This window comes from Salvia splendens, chromosome 3 (genome assembly GCF_004379255.2).
Source record: "Salvia splendens isolate huo1 chromosome 3, SspV2, whole genome shotgun sequence".
NCBI lineage: Eukaryota > Viridiplantae > Streptophyta > Magnoliopsida > Lamiales > Lamiaceae > Salvia > Salvia splendens.
The window spans coordinates 33,622,121-33,636,726 of record NC_056034.1 but is presented as its reverse complement, the minus strand read 5'-3'; the positions used below and the strand labels follow the sequence as shown (position 1 = coordinate 33,636,726).

At 37.0% G+C, this 14,606-nt stretch overlaps 2 protein-coding genes and 1 long non-coding RNA gene across 3 annotated transcripts; 1 reads left to right on the top strand and 2 right to left on the bottom strand.

The window, feature by feature from the left end:
* Positions 1–724: 724 nt before the first annotated feature.
* On the bottom strand, positions 725–4,655 carry LOC121793655. Its single transcript, XR_006049138.1, has 3 exons — positions 4,326–4,655; positions 4,189–4,247; positions 725–2,577 (listed from the first exon to the last, which is right to left on the bottom strand). It is a non-coding gene; the product is annotated as an uncharacterized LOC121793655 (long non-coding RNA).
* Positions 4,656–6,685: 2,030 nt separating this feature from the next.
* On the top strand, positions 6,686–8,698 carry LOC121793548. Its single transcript, XM_042191574.1, has 5 exons — positions 6,686–6,959; positions 7,194–7,349; positions 7,609–7,704; positions 7,903–8,023; positions 8,357–8,698. The coding sequence occupies exons 1-5, from the start codon at positions 6,708–6,710 to the stop codon at positions 8,527–8,529; spliced, it is 798 nt and encodes a 265-aa protein (XP_042047508.1). The 5' UTR covers positions 6,686–6,707; the 3' UTR covers positions 8,530–8,698.
* A 123-nt stretch (positions 8,699–8,821) lies between these two features.
* On the bottom strand, positions 8,822–10,742 carry LOC121793547 (VAN3-binding protein-like). Its single transcript, XM_042191573.1, has 8 exons — positions 10,535–10,742; positions 10,386–10,457; positions 10,247–10,315; positions 9,826–10,177; positions 9,569–9,736; positions 9,428–9,477; positions 9,267–9,324; positions 8,822–9,148 (listed from the first exon to the last, which is right to left on the bottom strand). Exons 1-8 carry the CDS (start codon positions 10,727–10,729, stop codon positions 8,931–8,933), a joined length of 1,182 nt encoding a protein of 393 aa, XP_042047507.1. The 5' UTR covers positions 10,730–10,742; the 3' UTR covers positions 8,822–8,930.
* Between the last annotated feature and the right edge of the window lie 3,864 nt (positions 10,743–14,606).

Sequence of the window (14,606 nt, the reverse complement as noted above, 5' to 3'; positions counted from 1 at the left end):
GCAACCATCCCATTTTAATTATTAGGCCCAAGAAAACAAGTAAAGGCCCTGTTGGCAATTGAAACTAAAAATATAACATATAACTGTCCCACATCGGTGTCAAGAGAAAACTGAAACTAATATATAAGTCTCATGGGCCCCTCCTCCTATCACCAATTGGTTTTAGGATGGAACCCATTGATTTCTATCATGGTATCAGAGCGGGTCACCGACTGTGGGTCATATTTAACTGACCCAGCAGTATATCTGGGCCGAAACAAAAAAAAACTGACCCAGCAGTATTTCTGGGCCGAAACTGGAAAAATGACTGACCCAGCAGTATATCTGGACTTCAAAAAATTTTGGCCAAGTGGTCCAACCGATCGAAAAAATTTGGGCCGATTGTCTAATCGATTAGAAAAAAAAGTCCAACCCCTCCAATGTTCACCTTGAAGGGTTTGAGGGAGGGTGTTGGCAATTGAAACTAAAAATATAACATATAACTGTCCCACATCGGTGTCAAGAGAAAACTGAAACTAATATATAAGTCTCATGTGCCCCTCCTCCTATCACCAATTGGTTTTAGGATGGAACCCATGGATTTCTATCAGGCCCAAATTCTTTTATCAATACAATTGCCCAATTTTGACTCCCATTTTCCCCAAATCGGTCAACTCTCTCTCCCACTATCTTCTTTCTTCTTTCTTCTCTCTCTACCCGCCTCCCTCAATCGCAGAAGCCATCCCCCTTTCGTCGCTCTCTCTCCGGCTCGACGCTGCCGTCGGAGCTGCCGCGGCGGTCGCCAGGAAGTCGCCAGCTGCTGCTGCCTCTGTCCGTCCGCTGTCGCAGAGTCGCCGGGAGAAGCTGCTGCCGCAGCGAGGAGGAACGCCGCCGTCGCCCGCTGCAGCTCGCCGTCGGCCACCGCTGCTGCTCCGTCGCCGTCGGTCGTCGCTCCTGGAGTGGAGGCAACCCAGCCGCTGGAGCGGCCACCCTCCTGCCGTCGCCGGGAGTCCAGGCGCCGGCCAGGCACCGCGCAGCCCCGAACACGCCCGGAACCACCCCGAAACGTCCCGCAATATACGTTATCATTATAAAGTTAAGTTCTTTTGCTCTCTTTCCCTTTTAATTATTCCGTTAAACTTAGAATTTTCGGTTAATAAGGGTGACAAACTTTTCTGATTGGAGAGAGTTTGACTGCTGTGTTTCCTCTTTGGGGTCTATGATGGGAGCGTCATGTTGGTGGTTTGGCAGTAGCTATGCTATGGTGTTGTGGCAACCTTATGACTCCATGTTCTTGAGATGCCTGTGATGTTCTTAGTGAAATTCTATGTTCTTGGAGCTATGCACTTGGCTGCCTATCATGATGCAGAGGATATGGGGTGTTGAGGAATTTACCTTAACGTGGGTGAATCCTCCTCGGTTGTGGCTGTCCTTGCTGTTACCACTCGCCTGCTCCTTTCCCTTCCCCCTCGCTGCTCTCTTATGGTGTTGTGTGGAGTTTGTGGTGTCGAAAAGTGGGATGGAGGAGATTAGGGTGGTGAGATATATTGAAAAAGGCGTGTGACGGTGATGTGGGTGAGATTTATGGAGTGAGGGGGAAGGAACGGTTTTAACCGTGGTTGAGTGAAAAAAAAATGATTGTGTGTCTATATACAATGCATGGAGATGGAGTAAAAGTGACGGTGTAGCAAGGAATATGATTTGATTTGCCTTCGTCAGGAAGGAAGGAATATGATTTGTTATTCTCCTTAGTCAGGAAGGAATATAATTTGTCTGCACTAATTAAATGCCGTGTCTAAAAAAAATCGATCCACTAGATCTGCCCTCTCTCTCCTTTTTTTTATTTTAATTAGTTTATTAAAGTAATTATTTTAGTATTTGTCCACTTATTCATTTAATTTGGTGTAGGTATACTCGGTTCCTGTTCGAGGCTGTCCTCGTTGAAGTACCTGATTTTCTTAAAACGCAGGATGTATTAGATTTTGTTGGATGTATCGGACATCAAGATTTTGAATTTTTGGATCTTATTTATTTATTCATTTAAATTTATTATATTCATATAGGTGTATTATATATTTGTGGATTCTATTCACTTGTCTATCGTCAAAACAAATAACGACGACAATCTATCGTAGCTCGGATTTAATCGCATAAAAGTTACTTATATAGATAATCAAGCTAATAATATAGTTTATAATAATATCGGCTTAGCGGGTCGTTACATTTATTTATTTTTCAGACATTTCCCTCTTATTACATCCTTATTGTTTGACTCTGTTTATTCACTTGAAAATATGATGCAAGCTAGTAGAGGAGTATCAATTATCAAGTCCTAGAGTTAGAATCATTTCCATAACTTTATGTTTAAAGTTTTATATGCATTTGTATTCACTAATGTCTATTAATCATGATTTAAGCAAGTATATCATGCAAACATAATCAAAAGCACTCAGAATTTTGAATATACTACTTCAGTTTCTATTGCCTATATTACTGAATTATGAATAACTTATCTTTTAAGCTCATCAAACTTCATTCTTTGGTTGCTTCTTCTCATTCAAAGGGTCATATCTTTAGTGTTGTCTACCCCTTAGCCTGCTGAAATCAGAAGATAATAGATTAGTATATTATTCAATAAATTTTGCATTCATGGTATATAATGTATATTACTGCAAGAATTCTAATATGAAGCTTTTTTTTCTTTGTTATGTTATACTAAACTCTTTGAAAATATGATTGACATAGTTAAAGAAATTGACAGAAGTTGGTATGGCAATTTGTGTTAACTACTGCTCCAATTTTGAATGCAGTTGAGTTCAATTGTTCTATGCACTTAACTTACTTAAAATTTTTCAACTTAGAAGAATACTACTAAATCTATTAAAAAAACTGTGTGTATTATAAAAAGATTGCAACCATCTATCTATGCAATCCATCCCTATCAGTGTTTTTCATTAGCAAAATAGCATTATCTTCCTGTAATTCACAAGTGGGCAGTGGATTAACATTATTTGAATCACAAAATTTAAAGAAATATATAGATGCACCATTTAAGTCCAATATTAGTATTCACCGTCCTTTTTTCCTATTTAGAAGCAATGTAGAAGTTAAAGGATGACCTTTTACAAGTTAAGTCTCTGGAATTCACAAACAGTAGTTGGAAAATAGCTAAAACATCTGTGTATATTTAATTCAATAATATGTGTCAGAGAACCCTGTATTCTAATAAAAACAAATCTGTATACTTGTTCTGCTTCTATTAATCTCTTAAGCTCATAATTTAAACATTCAATCAGCAAACAATTGATTTAAGTTTAATTTGGAGTCATTTTTATAAAATTTATTATTACCACATCAGTAATTCTAAGGTGCCTTATGTAAGCCTATTTTGCAGGGTTTAGATTGTTGATAACCATGATAAACTGAAAGGTCTCCTTGGTTTATGTGTAGTCTTAACCCTTTAAATTTTTATCATTCTCATTATCATTTGTCTCTCAGTTTTTACTTATCTATAATTCTCACAACCTTCTTCTTTATCCTATATATATAATCTGTTTACAGAGTGTAAGGTCATCATGGTTTAGAAGTAGTTCTATACCTTCTAAATCTTAGCTCCATTTTCATTTATTTGTCATATTACCCTATAATCTCTATCTGGATACACATATCAAAGGAATAATCATTGAAGAAGTTGAAAAAATCTGCAATACTCAAGAGTTTTCCCTTTGAGGACTTAACACATTCAAGTTTAGGTACTCATCTTATTTCAGTTTGCCATTTGAGGACTTAAAACATTCAAGTTTAGGTACTCATCTTATTTCCTGATTTTCTTTCTATCTTATTTCCTGATTTTCTTTTTGATTCCTTTATGTTGAGCTTTTAAACATTGATCCCTCTGTTGAAAAAAGCTAAAAATTTAGTATTTTCAACAATGGCATTAGATGTTGTTTTTGTGTAAAATTATGACTAAAATATATAGAAACGCCATTTAAGTCCATCTTTAAAGCTGTTTAGTAAATATTTTAAGCATGCATTGAAGAAACCGTTGTGTTACGTCTTCTATAAACAAATTCATGTTTTTTCATATAGGAGCTTAATGAAGAAAAAATCCTTTCTGAATTAAGCTCATATTTGCAAGGTTCTATTCAACATTGGACACTCATATAGAAATAAGGCGACGATTTAGTTCTGGAAATGGATTAAAATTACCACTTGGTGTTTCGCCGGCTCCAAAAGCATCCGATTTCTTAATCACTGTGTCCTCATTCCTACTTAGATTTAGTCTAATTTGTGAGAATCGTGTAGAAGAATGAATATGAGAGGGTTTTGATAAAGTTTTGAATTACCGTTATGCATTGACCGCCGTCGATGTTTTTGTGTTTTCACTGGAGACTCCATCCTTTCCGGCGCCCTCCGTTCTTTGCTACCTCTGTACATTGTGTGATTCTCTTCATTTTTCCAGATTTTGGTGCGTTTTGAAGTATTAATTTTCGAGGATTAGGGTAAATCTATTGTGATTTAGGATGTATCTTTGGAGATCTGTTGTAGTGTATATGATTGCCGGTCGTTGGCTTTGTCGTGGTAGAGGAAGAGGGAGGCGAGTTGTGGTGGTGGAGGAAGAGGGAGGCGACAGGAGGAATAAAGGTCCCTAGGGTTTCTGTCGAGAGAGAGAGGGATTTTCTAAATATTTCATTACTTTACTTTATTAATTTGATATGTAGGTGTAATTAAATTTTAGTTATCTGCTAAGATGATTAGTCTTACGTAAGTTTATTTTTTTGTCATTTAATATTATAAAGTATTGGTATTAATTGTTGGTAAATTGTTTGGGCCATTTTTTTGTTTTTGGGCCTTTTTCAATTAATAATTGGGCCATGATTTTATTGGATTTGGACTGTATTGTATGAGATTTTAGTTTAATTTGGGTTGTAGTGTTATATTTATTGGGCTACTTATTTTTGTTGTGGCATGTTTTTATTTAATATCCTATATTAATTCAATAGTATACGAGAAATAAATATTCAATTGTTTGGTCGGGATAAAGATTGACGGAGTTTGTAGTATTGGATTCGTTTGGTCAGGTTTTTCTTTGGGAATTATTTGGAGTTCTTTTATGGCAAACTATAAAATGTTAATTGTGTTAAGTATTTTATTTTTGAGCATAATCATATTAGTTAATTACTTCCTCCGTCCCACAAAGATTGTCTCATTTTTCCATTTCCGCCTGTCCCACAAAATTTGTCTAATTTTACTTTATACCATTTTTAGTAGTGAGCTCCATATTCCACTAACTCATTCTTACTCACATTTTATTATAAAACTAATATATAAAAGTAAGACCCATATTTCACTATCAACTCACTTTTCATTTTATTTTTAAAAACCCGTGTCCGGTCAAAGTGAGACAATCTTTGGGTGACGGAGGGAGTATTTGTAGTCTTATTCGTATTATATGCCGATTTAAAATCTCAAAAACTTTTTATGAATAATAAAATGTGTCTACGAATCTATGAGATTTATGGAGTAGTATAAATTGTTGTCTACAAAGAAGTTTTTCAAAGCTTATGAACTATTGGTGTGTTGTTGTTTTCCTAAGATTTGGTCCCTACATATAAATATTTATTTTTTGTTGATCACATTTTGTTGAGCTATTTATTTTGTTCCATTTATCCGATTTTTACTTTTTGGTCTTTATTTACACATGTTTTATTTTCTTCTCTTTCTATTGTGTATTTATTTTTACTACTAATATTTTATTCTAACTACTCATACTTTTTTTATATCTTTATTTACTTATTTGAAATTTGAAAATCTTATGTTCCGTGCATAGCACGGGTGTTGATACTAGTATGGTAAAAGGAAATGAGAGAGAGGGAAAAACTGACAAAACAAGAGAATGGATGAGAGAATAAATATGGATAATTATGTACGCATTATTTATCTTCTATCAATAATGAAGGAAGAGGAAAAAAGGAAGTTGAAGTAATGGATAAACTGAAAAACAGGCACCATTTTGGTAGAAGAAAGAAAAGGCGGCAATTTTACTCGTATTATAAAGGATAGAAAAATAACTTTCATTGCTAGTATTAAATCAAAAATTATAATAAATCGATTTTTTCTCAATTAAATCAATTTATTATTGTCCATATAATCACATAGATTTACTGATCATACTATCCTCTCGCTGTTTTCTAATCCCAAACCAACAATTTTGGGATTCGATTTTCTTATTCTGTTCTCCTTCTTATTCTGTTCTGTTCCCCAATTTTCATATTGCATTTATAAATTCTTTGCTTGGTTAAAAAATAAAAAAATTAGAATTTAATGTTCAATTTAATACAGGTATAATAATTTAATATTTATGAAATTAACCATCAAACTTTATTTAAAAAAGAAACTCTTTTATTGTTTATGACTTATCCCATAAAAAATGAAATAAATTACTTCATCAGTCCCACTTTAGGAGTCCAGTTGAGTTCGACAAGGGTTTTAAAAAATTGTAAAGGTAAGTTGGTGAAAAAAGATAAATGTGAGACTTAATTTTTTTTATATTGGTTTTATAATAAAATATGAGTGGAAAAAAGGTCAATAGAATGTGGGACCTAATACCGAATATTCCAACCAGGACTCATAGAGTGGGACACCCAAAAATGGTAAACCGAGGGTGTACTTTTTTGTTGATCCGGATCAAATTGATACCAGATTTGGTTGAGTGGTGGAGACGAGAGATGTTGATCTACCACACTCCTACCCCTCCTCCTCCACACGTTGCCGCCGCCTCCCTCCGTCGCCCGTCGCTCGCTCTTCACTGCCAACTCTCCAACCACCAATCAGCACCTCAATTGGCAACTCCCCTCAGCCTCATCGATAAATCGTCGCTGTCTGTTTCAGCAGCGTGCTCGGAAGCCGAGCTCTTGGCCGCTGCTCGACTCCGCGTCCGCACCTTCTACGACTTCAACGAACAAACTTTCCGCATCGAAGTGAGTCTTATGCTGTAACTGCCTCTATTTTCCCCAATTTCAAGTCAACGTCTGTGCTCGATTTTAATCGAACTTGCGTAATTCAAAATTCTATTTGGATTATCTTACCTCAAATTATGCCTATGTTTTGTTAGTTATTGGCTTATTTGTTTGATTATACAGTCAATTGAATGCAGCTTTCGTTTGGTGATATAAAGCTGATATTGTTTCTTACTACTTGTCAAGTTCTGTTAGGATCATAATAAGTACTTGGTTGAACGTGAGTATGAAGCGCTATGTGAACGTGTAGCCGGAAAGAGAAAGGGATTTAGGAAAGTTTCTTGCATTAATGCTACATTGCCCATCTCATGGATGATGAATGTCTCCAAAGACTTGTGTGCTGCTTGTAAAGTAAGCACCCTCTTTTCTCACCTCATCTACATCTACTTAAGTTTCCTGTGTTAAATTTGGTCATAAATTCTAGATTGGTTGAATTTACTTCCTCATTGTAAGATCCCCTGGTTGGTTATTAGCTAGTTTCTCTAAGTTCAAATATCATCAAATTGTCGATTTTTAGTTATTCTTCGTTCAGCATTCCTTGATTCACATGTGATTCTAATTTGTTGAACTTATATTTGAATTTACCTGATGTCTCTTTCATTCATCACAGTTTTTACAAAATGGAGAAGACAGAGTTGTTGTTGGGACACTGGATCTAAATCAGTGTGTCGGCCTTCCTGATGAAATAGTAGGAATGAAGCCTCAGGTATTTTTATCCATGCACATTTCCTTAGTAGTATTCTCTTCTGTTGGCTAGTGGTAATTAGGAAATTAAAACATTATTACTTGGCTGAATTAAATATTTTGATAGGGGCATATCCTTATTTCTCTTAAATCATACTATAGCTCAATCCAGTTGATCATCTGAAAAGTTCTTACTTGACTTGATTTTCCACTTCACCAGGCGATTGGATCTGATTTTGCGAGGGCGTATATTAGCAACGTATGCGTGGCTGAAGAGGTGCATCGGAATGGTTTGGGCTATGAATTGATTGCAGAGTCTAAGAGGGTTGCGGAAGACTGGGGTAAGCACTTCGTAAATATATGGTTGCATGTCTTTGTGTGTACTGGTGGTGCTACCTAAACAGTTTATCAATTTGATGCATCATAGGCATTACTAAACGCACCATCTCAGATTGTCAATTCCTGCATTTCGTACTGTTGAGTAGTTTTTTTAACTATTTGTTAACTCGAAAATTTGTCCCGTTTCAAAATCGTAGAAGGTGAAAATTTTGATCCTCTGGTAACAGCTTTGCTATCTTCTCTGTATACACTACTATTGTTTTGAGAAATTGCATCATTGTTGTAGTTATGTGCTGTGAATGACCTAAGTTTTTTGATGAATCTTGAATTTACAGGAATAAGTGACTTATACGTTCATGTGGCTGTAAATAATGAGGCAGCTAAAAATCTCTACTTGAAAAGTGGCTTCACCGTAGAGAGCGATGAACCAGCATGGCAAGCTAGGTTCTTGGATCGCCCCCGAAGGCTTCTTTTGTGGACCGGTCTTCCTATTACATACCAATTGTAATACTAGCATACTACATGAAAGCATTATCATAGTGCAAATTTCTCTGTATTCAATGGCTTTTCTTGCTGACTCTTTTTTCGTGTAAAGTTTTATTCTGGATCATATCATCTGTATACAACCTTTGCATTCTTACTTTCTATCTACTATTTGCTGTATCGATAACAACAAATAGTAAACCTTTTGCTAGATGCATTCATCGAAGCAAAAAACTTATGCAGGAGAAGGTGTATATGTTAGATTTAAAATCATTGAAAAAAAATTTTATATAGAAGGATTATATTCATAAATGATTGAATCACCAATATTCAAACATATACAGACACATGAATATTAAATAACAATGCCTTAAGAGGACTTTTTTTGACAGAGAAGATATATTCCAGAAATTGTAGAGTTGAAGTTCAACTCTTGTAGAATTGCAGCTCATACTTGGTAAATGAAGTTGAGAGCATTAGCATGTGATTTATAGTCATAGACCATGTTCTGTAGCGCTCATAATCACTCATCATATCCAGCTTCACCATCCCCTTGTTCGTGGATAACACGACCAGGTAGCCAGTTTCAGTATCCCCACCTTCTGATTCTTTATATAGCTCTGCATGCCAGTCTAGGACACTACCTATATTGCAAAATTTTGTTAATCATCATTAGACTCTTATGTTACTTTTACATTAGTTTGAGGGGACTATGAGTTGTAGGAAAGTGAGATTGAATATTAGATATGTGAAAGGACTTACTTTCTTTTTGTCTTGTAAAAGCATTTAGCATGTTGAGCTTCTTCATCCTGAGAACAACCTGTTAGATCGAAGTATGAAATTTTGATGAACTCTGGAACGCGATGAAGTGGATAGTTTTTCAGTTTGAATTTTAAGCTATTAGCATGGAGTAATACGAGTACCTTTCCTTCATTATTTAAGATCACTGCCACTGATCTTAGCAAATACCGTCCTGCTTTAACTTTGGAAATTAGAGATAGATTGAGATTTAATTTTATGCTGTTATCTTCCATCTGTTTTAAGATAAAGATTATAACTCATACCATCTGACATCTCAATATTGAGGTCTGCACCTTTGGCCAGAATTTCTCTGCATTTCTCGAAGTTGAAATCAGCTTCATTACCATCCTCGAGTGGTAGCACAAGTGAACTCCCGCTTAATCTGTTCTTGCACGGTGATCTGGCTTTAAGAGTGTCAGCTCCTTTTATTGCTGGCATATTTGAACAAGTGAGAAGATGCTATGACTAACAATCTTATGCATAGAATTTGTTTTCCCAATATGAAATTAATAGGTCATACACGTTGCAGCAGCGGCCGTTAGTGTGACCATCTCGCTGGCAGTTGTGCCGCTGATTGCTGAGCCTATCACACTGCTCAGCTGCTCCCTCTTGGCTCCCATCGCCTCTGCCACCTTTGCGCACTGTGCAGCAACCAAGGCTGCTGCAGAAGCAACAGCACGAGACTCGTCTCTCTCACCATGTTTTGAGTTCTCTGCTGCCAATGCAGCCAGTGCAGCTGCAACGCCTGCTACTGATATAGCTGCATGAACCTCCGCCTTGTGTAATCTCTGCTCCTCCTTTCGCCTCTGCTTCATCTCTTTCAGCCATTTCTTGATCGGGACTTGTTTAAATGGCGCGAGCTTCCATGACACCTGCATTCACAGTTACATGTTGAAGATCTATACCAAAACACACACACACACACACACTTTGCAACTTACCCATTTCCTTTTGAAGTAACTGCTATAATTAACTTCTGGGTGCATAGCTTGTTGCATCCATATCCATGACTGAAAATAGATATCAGTATGCTACACAAATCTTGACAATAAAGAACCATAACTTTTATTTTCTCTTTACCTTAACGTCGTTGGATTTCCATGGAGGCAAGAAACTGTCTCCATCATCTAACTTTGTACTGTTGTTGGTCTTCTGCAAGTTAAACGCACGCATATATATTATGTCGCATAAACATGCATCATTTGTAATAACAGAATAAGCTAACTTACTACAGAGGGAGGCTTTGCTTCGCTCTCTTGCATCTGTATTGAGCTGTCGTGAAGAACGAGTGATCGCTCCTGTGTCTGAGGCTGCAGAGTTTGAACTGCAAAGTTGCACCAAGCGTGGGAGAGGAAATCCATCGTCTCCGGATGAGCTAGAGAGAGTGTTGGATTGCAGTCTGAATCCATTTTTTCTAAGGCCATGGAGTTTAGAAGAGGATATCAAATTGTAAGATTTGTTTTTCTTTACACTTGTGGCTTAATATACATCAAATGGTCCATAAGCATCTATAAAGTTGTTGATTTGGAGCTGGATTGTGAACCCAAAACTATATATAAAAAAATAGAGTGAATATATGGCCTACCACATCATTAGAACTACTTGTATCACTCTTATTGAATTGTGTTACTTTACATTAAATAAGCATTCGATGCATGTATCAGTTGACAAACAAATGTAACTGTCATAAATATTGACTATTTAATTTGCATTTTATATATAGATGGATTACATTTATATATAGTTTATTTTGCATTGTAGACAATTTATGTTAAAATGCAAAACTTAAAAATGCAATTTGTCTATAACTAAAATGCAATCTGCGGAAATGCATGTACAACTTCACAAATGTATATTGTATTTTGTATTTACAATATTGCATTTTTCGTGCCACGTGGCAGCACGTGATTGGATGTCCGTTAGCACTCTAATTAAGGATGGGCCCTAGTGCTCCCCTATAAAAGCATCTCTAACTATTTACACTAAACTCGAACCCATTTTAATGCAAATGTTATATCAAATAGTGAGTTTACTCCGGTCATTTACACTGAACTCAAATTTAAAAAGAATATTCTCTATCTAGTACCTTTTTTACCCACAAATTTGAAAAAGTGATTTGGATTTATTTTAGTGCAAACCTATAGATATGTACATTTTACCCAAAAACCCAAAATGAGATTGGTTTTAGCCTACCATTAAGAGCATCCGCAGCGGTGAGCAAGACGCTGTCCGTCCGTCTGGCGCGGCACGACTCGATGCATCGAGCACGTCCGTGCCAGCGAGCAGCTGACGTGGCGCGTTCTGATTGGCCAACGACATTTCCGTTGGAAATTCAATTTTTTTTAAAAATCGAAAATAATACCAAAAATAAAAAAAAAATTATTTTCAGAATCCCAATAATCTGGTTGTTTTTTTACCGTTTTTCTGGATTTTTTTATTTTTTTTATTTTTATTATCCCTAAAATCATCTATAAATATACACATTCATCATCCATTTTTCACATCAAATCATCTCTCATTCATATTTTTTCATACAACTTATATCTACATCTTCCTCTCTCACTCAAACCCTCAAATAGATTTCACCCATCTCATTGCGGAAGCGGAGCGCGAAGAACAAGAATACTATAAACAACATCGTGCCGCCTATGAAGCCTATGTCGCAGTGAATACCCCCACCCCTCCTCCTCAACCAACTAGATCAGCTCGCCGTTACATCCATCGTGACCGGGAGGGAGCCAACGAAAGGCTCGTTGCCGACTATTTTTCCGACCAGCCGCGGTTTCCGGAAGATTACTTTCGGCGCCGTTTTCACATGTCAAAACGCTTGTTTATGCGTATTGTGAACACATTGTCCCGTGTTGAATACTTTAAAAAAATACAGACGCAACTGGTCGACAAAGTCTCTCGGCATTGCAGAAGTGTACGTGTGCCATTCGACAACTTGCTACTGGGCAAACGGCTGACCTCTTCGACGAGTATTTGTATGTCGGTGAGTCCAGTGGAATTCTTTGCCTTAAAAATTTTGCGAGGGCGTTCGTTCAGCTTTCGGGGATGAATTCCTTCGGGCACCCATCACCGATGATTGCCAACGGTTGCTTCGTCTTCACGAAACAGTCTATGGTTTTCCCGGTATGCTTGGCAGCATTGACTGCATGCATTGGAGGTGGAAGAATTGCCCGACTGCTTGGAGGGGGCAACACTTAAGCGGCCACAAAGGCGGCGGCCCAACACTTATCCTTGAAGCGGTCGCCGACTACCGCCTATGAATTTGGCATGCATATTTCGGTGTTGGCGGATCCAACAACGACTTGAACGTGCTCTATTCTTCACCACTCTTCAATGAAGTGTTGAATGGTGTAGCATCGGCGATCGACTACACCGTCAATGGAAATACATACCACATGGGTTACTATCTCGCCGATGGTATCTACCCAAGGTGGTCGACTTTTGTGAAGACGCTCAGCAACCCGCAAGACCCAAGACGGGTTCTTTTGGCGCAGCGTCTAGAGTCCGCTCGTAAAGACGTCGAAAGAGCTTTTGGGGTCCTTCAAGCCCGATTCAATATTGTGAAGGCCCCGTCTCGGCTGTGGTACGTGAAAATTATCGCCGACATCATGTACACGTGTATTATCTTGCACAATATGATTATAGCCGACTAAGGACCGAGGGCGGCTAGCTTTTACGACGAGGATGAAGCCAGAAGCTCAACCGCGAGGTCTCCCCACGCCGAGGTGGGCATACGACGGTGGGTGAGAGGATCGAAACAAGGCACACAATGCGCGATACCCGAACCCACGTTGAGCTACAAGAAGACCTAATCAAACACATTTGGGCGAAATTCGGCCACGAGTAATGGTTTTTTTAATTTTATGAATTTAATTATGTAATTTTTAATTTTTAGGATTTAAATTATGTAATTTTTAATTTTTAAGACTTTAATTATGAAAATTTTAATTTTTAGGATTTTAATTATGTAATTTTTTTTTTTTTTTTGTAATTTGTAATATTATTTCGGTTATTTTTAATGTAATTTAATATTGTGGAAATATTTTTATTTAAATTGAATAATAGAATGGTGGGACCCTTGAGCTTGTTCTTGCGGAAGAGTACGGATGTGAGTGTTGTGCTCTTGCCTAAGAGCAGTGAGTAAAAGTGGATCCGGATCCACATCCGTGCTCGTTGGCAAGAGCACGGATGTGGATGCTCTAATGATGAGTTTTATTCGATCCTTATTCGGAGAAAAGGTATATTTTTTATCTCTATATAATCAATTACAAGGTTAAATACAATTACAAGATGAGATATACAAGGAAAGGAATCAATGTGATTCAATGCTAATTTGATTCTCGATTATATCTCGTTTCCAAAACCATATGCTTCCACTTGTCAAAGATTTATTAGTAAGACATGTCAAATCATATTGCCCCTTTAGTATACCTCTCGACTAGAAAATTTGAGAAGATAGGACTTATCTGCAATTTGCTCAAAACTTCGGTGAAACTCCTTGAGTTCAAGGTCAAAGTTAGAATATCTCCCGACTAATCTTTAAAATGAACAAACGGAAGCTGCACAATCTTAGTCAGCTTCAAGTTTCTCCATGATGAAATATCTATCAACCTCTATAAATTTGGTTCGATCATGTTGAACTGAATAACAAGAGAGCTTTATTATCACGAACTAGTTGACATGTATTCAAAGGTGGGAACCAATGATCTGGAACAATAGCTTATTGAAATCTAGCAAATCCGAAGAGTGTTTTGGTACTGTTCCATGGTGTGAAAAATACATTCACCACAAACAGACTTCGCTCGTTGTGGTATTATACTATTCCCTCCGTCCCTCAGTAGTAGATGCATTTCTTTTCAACACGAGATTTAAGAAAAATTATTTTAAATGAGTTAAGTAAAATGGGGATAAAATAGAGAGGAAAAAGGTAGAGAGATGAAAAGAGAGTAAAGTAAGAGAGAGTAAAGTACTTTTTGCCAAAAAAGGAAATGACTCAGCTGCAGTGGGACAATCCAAAAAGGAATACGACTCAACTACAGAAGGACGAAGGGAGTATATCTTTTAGTCATTCTTTTGTTATGTACCATGTTCCACTGCAAAAAACTTACTACTCCATCCGTCCCACAAGAATATGCACTCTTTCATTTTTAGTCTGTCCCACAAAAATATGCACTTTCTAATTTTGAAACTCTTTCCTCTCTAATGTGGTAGGACCCATTTTTCACTAAAAATACTTTATTTACTTTTTCTCTCTACCTCTCTCTTACTTTATCAATTTGTTATTAAAACCCG